The 7,050-nt window shown below is 42.3% G+C and overlaps 1 protein-coding gene across 1 annotated transcript; it reads right to left on the reverse strand.

Annotated features, from left to right (window-relative positions):
• Positions 1-1,619: 1,619 nt before the first annotated feature.
• LOC147605541 (aspartyl protease family protein 2-like) lies at positions 1,620-3,045 on the reverse strand. Its single transcript, XM_086793623.1, has 2 exons — positions 2,457-3,045; positions 1,620-2,362 (listed from the first exon to the last, which is right to left on the reverse strand). Exons 1-2 carry the CDS (start codon positions 3,043-3,045, stop codon positions 1,620-1,622), a joined length of 1,332 nt encoding a protein of 443 aa, XP_086649749.1.
• Positions 3,046-7,050: the final 4,005 nt, after the last annotated feature.

A 7,050-nucleotide genomic window follows, 5' to 3' on the forward strand; every position in this document is an offset into this window, starting at 1 on the left:
AGGTACGAGAGGAGAAGACCTTGAGGTGATAAGAACAGCGTGGAGGCGCCCTCGTCATAGGCTGAGAGGGAGTCGCCCTTGCAGAGGTGACACAAGGTGATCGAGAGGCTGGGCAGCTACAGGTGATGGCGCCAAAGGGTGAACATTAGGAACTCAATGGAGTCTTCTTGGGCCCTTTTATTTGGCAGTTTAAGGGAGTCAAACCTTTTCTCTTAAGAAGAAACGTTTTCTAATTAGAAGCTTCAAAACGGCTACTTTATTCGAATTTGAATTTTGGGGGGAAAATGGAATTTAAAATCTAGCGGATAAAACCATATCATGTAACATATCTATGGAAAGCTCTTGATGCGTAGATCACGGATCTGTAATCTCCGCCATCCTGCAATAGAAAAATGGCTTCAAAAGTATGAAGATGCAAAAGTAGAACAAAGAAATGCACGACAAGCCTTCAGGAGACAAAATAGACAACGAAACATCAGGTACCTTGAGTTATTGGAAGATTTACCTCCTTTCAAGAGCCTAAGATGGCTAGACAATGCTTTAACAAAGGATCAAGGAGAGGGTCAAAGAGTCACTCACATCGAATGGGATTTGTCTAGAGGTTGGAGTGAAAGGCATATAATTAATTATCACTACTACATTACTTGTATTTATTGTATGACTCTTTCATGAAAATAATTACTACATTTTTTATTTGCAAAAATAAATATGATTATTATCTCACATTACTATGTGTTACTTTGTAGTATTTATCATTTGGAGAATTATGGTCACATGGGCGGTATTTTCGAGTGGAGTGGATAGAAAAAAATCATACAACATTTGACTGTGGAGTGATGGCAAAGTTTGAGCAACAAATCCGAACAAGTGCAAGCGACACAAACATCCATATATCAAATATAGAATATTTTGGCTTGATGATTCAAGATATTCTAAAAATAGATTTCCAGTCAACCTTTTACATGTTCATCTTTAATGCGCAATGGTTTAAAGTGAAAGGACAAGGTGCAACTATCCGTAGAGATAGTTCAGGTTTTTTGGAAGTTGACTCCACAAAATTGTGGTTCTTCCCGAGAGGTTATTGTGGAAGAGGTGAGTTGTCCAAAGAAGCCGGTCCGTAATTAAGGAGAGTGCCCAAGAGAAAGATGTTAGGCTTTGTATTTTGACTATAGTTGTACTATGGTGGGTTGAGATTGAGACACGAATCGTGCTAATATGGAGTACTAAGGTGGTCTCGGTATGGATAATATGTGGACTTAGTATGGATCAATAAGGTGGATTTAGTATGCACATATAATATAGTTTTATCCATACACTTGATGGCTTGGTTGATGAGCGTGGTATGGTCACAAATTGGTTAAGTGACACATGTTGATATGACGGGGATATCGCAGGTTAGACTTGACTGAAATGGCATTCCCTTTTATGGGCTTGCGTAATTGAAGTGGGAATTGCACAAGAATAGTTAAAACTTTATTTAAGATATATATATATATTTTGAGGGGGGTTGGGTAGGGGAAATAAGCCTACGACAACATTGCAGGAAACGTAAACAGATGTCGTCTCGTCGTTCCGAAACTCTCCAAAATGACGGATCACTTAGCATGAGCCCCCTGTAATTAGCATTGATGGGCCATGAAGCCGAGCTTGGAGGCCCGAGTGTTGAATGAGAGGCGGAAGCCTTGCTGCTGGATGTTGCCGAGAATGGAGAAGGGTTGGTCTTGAGAATTGGGAGCAAACGCAAGGCACACTTTCTTGGAGGTTCCCGACCGGTCGATGGACGCAAGGACATTCGAGGGAGGCAAGTGGTCGGCACCCTCGCCTTCAAAGTGGAGGACGACACTCGGTACACTGCTTGGGAGGTGAGCTGAAGGGTGGTCGACGTCAAAGCAAGTGTCGAAGATTGCAAACCCATCGGCGGGGCGAAGGCCGGCGGTAGTGGCTGCAGCGGCCTTGCGGAATGCAGAGCGAAAAAGTGCGTAAGCTGTGGAAGGGAGGCGCGTGACAGAGGTGCCAGAGTCAACTATGACGCCTCCGTTGCCTGTTTGGTCGTCAAGTTGAAACAAGGAAGCAGGGATGGGAAGGCGAGCCCCTGCGACGCTGATGCCGGTGAGGGAGACGTAGTAGAAGCTCTGGATGCCCGGGTTGGGGTTGCGGAGGAGTGGGGTGTAGAGAATCTTGGCGTACTCTTTTGGAGCGGGTGCAGCAGGCGTACTGGGGCCGAAGGTGAGTGTGGAGGTTGTGGAGGCGAACATCGGGGGGAGGCAGTAGGAGAAGGTGCTCTGGCCGAGGCCCACAATGGCGTGCAGCTGAGATGGGAAGGACAGCTGGCCGGAGCCCAAGCCTAGCACTCCAGCGGACCCTACGAAGTCCCCTTCGTTACGATGGCCGCAGCCGAAGACCATGTTGGGGAGGCTGCCACCGTTATCGTGGCCGAGGGTGACGGTGTCGGTGACCAGGTTGCCATACGGTGGAGGAGCCGTCGCCATACATCACCTCGTATTCGCAGTCCGTAGTACTGTTTCCTAGGCCACAGCGGTTGCCCGTGCATAGTGGCGAGTGGCACGAGACGTTGCGTAAGGTGGAAGAGGTGGCTGGGTTGAAGACGGGCTGGTCGATCTGCGAGTAGCATGACTCGCAAGGTGCGCATTGGATCCAGGAGAGGTCGCTGCCCGTGTCGACGACCATGTAGAAGTCCCTGCGAGTACTCGGGTTGCCGCCCACGCCCAACCTGGCGAAATATTCTCCACTGCCGGCAAGCTTATACCCAGACACAATGGGCGCCGCACCAGTCCCAGCAGCCCTCACTCGTGTCACATCCCTAGCTAGCCTTGCTCGCCAAACATCCCGCTCTGTGGCGCTCTCTTTCCTGAACGGGGAGGCTGGAGAGTCTCTGTGCAGAATGTGCGCTGTGTATACGCTGCCTTGGTGCTGGTGATCACGGCGGCGAGTGGCGGAGACCGGCTGCGCTGCTAAAAACGCAGACGCCAACACTGTAGCCAGTAGAGCGAGCAAACGGACACACGTTCTACGTCGACTAGCCATTTGATCTTTAGATTGATTATGGAACAAGGGAATGGAGCAACGTCTGGGCATCCCTTTTATAGGCTGGAGCGAGGGATGGCAAATGATGGTCGGCGGAGCGTCGGCCGACGGCCAGCAGAACTTTGTGGCTCGACCCAATGCAGTTTAAATGCCTAGTCCCTACTGTGCCACTTGATTAGCCTTAAAAATTGTGCAAGCTCTTTGGCATTCTTGGAAGGTTTCAGCTTCACAACAATGACCACCACCTTGGTTGGATCCACTGCCAGCCCTGTTGGACACAGTATGTGTCCTAAGAGAGATCTAGTAGTTACAAAACAAAGGCAAATTTGGCTAGCTTTAGGCTCAGTTTGTTCCTCCTGCACTTTTCTAGACACATTGCGAGGTGTGGAATGTGTATTTTCTTCTTTACAAACACGTTGAAATCATCTACAAACACCCTCATGAAAGTGTTCAGGTAGAATATTTTGTAAACCATTCTCTCGAATGTAGCACGAGCATTTATCTGCCCAACTTTGGACTTTCTATGGGAGGTCTTGCGTTCAAATCATCTTGGGGATGTCTTATACTAAGGGTGTGTTAGTCTCTGCAGGTGAGCAAGTAGGCATCCATCCACACACCTGAGGCCCTCATCATTCGATCATCATGGTGCTTCCTTCTACTTTCCTCTTTGGCAATCCTGTGTGCTGACAAGAGTGTGCAATGCTTACCCTTCAAGCTCGCGCTCTAGATGAGGGATAATGGTTGCCATGGAAATAAAAGATTGTGAATCAACTTGCGATGCCTAGTTCTACCAAAGTTGTGCAAGGTGTTCACTCGAATTGGCCAAGCGACTAACTTGTGGGGTTTATCTCGTGGCTTTTCCACTACCTATAAAGTGGCAAATATTTGGAAGGGTGGTAATTGGAAGCTCCACTAGAAAATATAATTGGATTTTGCATGTTTTAGATGATTTACATCAAAAATATTATTTTATTAATTAGATTATTAATATTTATAGGCCTTCTAATAGCTTGGAAGAATTTGGAAAAAGAGATCGTTACAAATCCAACCATTGAATTTTCAATTTTGACTAATCACCGCATTGTACTAATGTGTCACTATTGACCACCATTTTGATCTACAAAGTTGAGCATTTTAAGTGGTAGTTATTGTGGGTACAAAAAGTAGAATGTATTATAACACTTTAAAGACCTTGAAATATTTAAAGAAAATAGATAAATAGCTTAAAAATTTCTCAAAAAATCAAGTTAACCTCTATATTATGTGAAGATTTAAGGTCCAAAGTCAGAATCGCATATGAGTTTATATGTAAAAGATATTAGCATTTTATGAAATCAGTGCAAATTTTGGATAGGGTGTATACATTGACTTTATATCTAAGGAAATGAGGAATTTCGTGACAATCTAATGCATAATTAGATTATGCAACTATATTCCTAAATAGAGAACTTGAAAGGAAATTCCTTCGTTATAACTTATCTAGGAGAGATCAGCCACCACTAAAGGTAAACATATGCCTATTTTTTATTATTTACAAGGTGCGTGAGTGGACAAAACTAGGCACCCTGATTTTTGCAACCACAAGTGAGATGACTACTTGTTGCATAGGCATTGTTTAGGTCCTCTATGGGCTCTTTTATATGCCTCAAAGGGCAAATAGGCCGCTTGGGGACCAGCCATGTAGGCTTGAGACAATTTCAGAAATGTTGTTTTGGGTCATTGTAGCCTACATGGAGGCAAGAGGTTCTTTTGTTAATGATGGACAAAATAACCTCGTTACTTTAGGAGGAATGATAGGTTGCAAGGTTAGTGGTACATGCATATGTGACAAGGGGTGTGACTGGTTGGTTGGACACTTCTCTAGTACTATGACATGTAAGGTTACTAGGGGAGTACTATAGCGTTAATAATGATGAGAATACTAGAGCTTAGGAGAGCATAATATGTCCTCGAAATGTTTTTCTCATCATTGAATAATTAAACAAAGATGGGAAAAATAGACAAAGACTAAGGCATCTAGGTCATCTCCAACCATAAAGCCATTCACGCTCACCCCAAGCCAAGGGGGATAGTAGAATTATGGCATGCGGGGGACATGGTGAACATAAGGCCTTATCCTTAAGCCGTAATACGTAAGGCCTTATGCATAAAGTCTCCATCAAACAGACAAAGGCATCTAGGTCACCCACAACCATAAAGCCATTCACGCTCACCCCCAAGCACAGGGGGACAGTAGAATTATAGCATGCGGGGGACATGGTGAACATAAGGCCTTATCCTTAAGCCGTAATATGTAAGGCCTTATGCATAAAGTCTCTATCCATAAGCCTTAAGCATAAAGCCTTTACACATAAAGCTTTGAGGCTTAAGAATAAAGACTCTATGCATAACGCCCTATGATTAAGTCTTCATGCATAAGGCCTCTATGCATAAAGGTTTGATGCTTAATCATAAGGCCTCTATGCATAAAGGTTTGATGCTTAATCATAAACCCTCTATGCATAAAGGCTTCATGCATGAAGCCATAATGCCTCTTGCATAAGGCTTTATGCAATAAGCTCTATGCATAAAGGATTCATAATCCCTCATGCACAAAGGCTTCAGAGAAGTTACGCATACCGACCAAGATTTAAAAGCAAGGTCTCATGTAAGCTTCCAACAACTTTATAAAAAGGTGAGTGTTGTGTGAAGATTTGGATGGGTTTTGTCAAAACATGGTTTTTATATTCATAGTATCATGCATAACGACCAAAATCTAAGGAGCTTCTATGTTTTGATCATTTAATCAACTTGCTTAATGCTTTTGTTAATTATTGGTGCATATCCTGGTTTTGAATGCAGCAGTTAATGGTTTTGTTAATTATTGGTTTTGTTAATTACTAGTTTCGAATGCAGACCTACACATAAATGCATGCACTCATATCATTACTGGTTTCAAATGCAGACCCATGCATAAACGAATGCACGCTAGTTTTGTTAATTATGCTTTATAATAATCAAGTTATAGTAATTAAGGTTTTAATGTAAATATTTTTCTCAAGTTTGAAAAAACCATTACTAATTAAACTAGGGAGCATGCTCGGGAAAAATTCCAGGTTTGATATCAGAGATGGTGGGTAGCTTGGGCGAGATTGACAACATAGCAGCTCGATCAAGCTCCAATGCGATGTCCGACAGGTGCTCGTGAATAGCTTCAAAAAAGTTGAGAAAAGGACAATAGATAATGAAAGACATGGAAAGTTTGAGAATCTTAGGGTACACATATCTCAGGCAAGATACGTCGCCATCGACATTCATTGTCTATCTTGACCTATAAATATTAATTCAATGCATTTTTGTATCTTGTTGGAGATATGTTTAATAAATTTCCATTTCTCGCCCGACATAATTTAAATTCAATTTTAGTATCTCGTTCGAGATATGATAATTCAATTTAATGTATATATTAATGAATTTAACACATATATTAATCTAGTTTCATTTTTGATACCTTGCTCAAAATATTTTTTGGGATTTTCAATACATTATTAATTCAATTCCATAGATATATTTAATTCAATTCCATTTTTGATACCTTGCTCAAGATATTTTTTTGGATTTTCAATACATTATTAATTCAATTCAATTTACATATCTTGCCTGAGATATGTTAAATCAATTTTCGTATCTCACCCAAGATAATTTAAATTCAATTTTGGTATCTTGCTCGAGATATGATAATTCAACTTAATGCATATATTAATCCAGTTTCATTTTTGGTATCTCGCGCGAGATATGTTAAATAAATTTCCATATCTCGCCCGAGAAACATTATATCAAATTTCATATCTCACCGGAGATATAAATATAAATACTGAGTTGGCATGGCACCATGATCGGGCAATTTAGTCGGCAGCTCCACCTATCTTGCCCAAGATACGTTGAGATGCTGCCAAGATTGCCAGGTGATGGTTCCATGCATCACACCCGAGATATTGCGTGTGTGTCCGCCGATGGGGGTGAAAC

Source organism: Cibotium barometz, chromosome 59 (assembly GCF_041138505.1).
Source record: "Cibotium barometz isolate CiBa-2024 chromosome 59, ASM4113850v1, whole genome shotgun sequence".
NCBI lineage: Eukaryota > Viridiplantae > Streptophyta > Polypodiopsida > Cyatheales > Cibotiaceae > Cibotium > Cibotium barometz.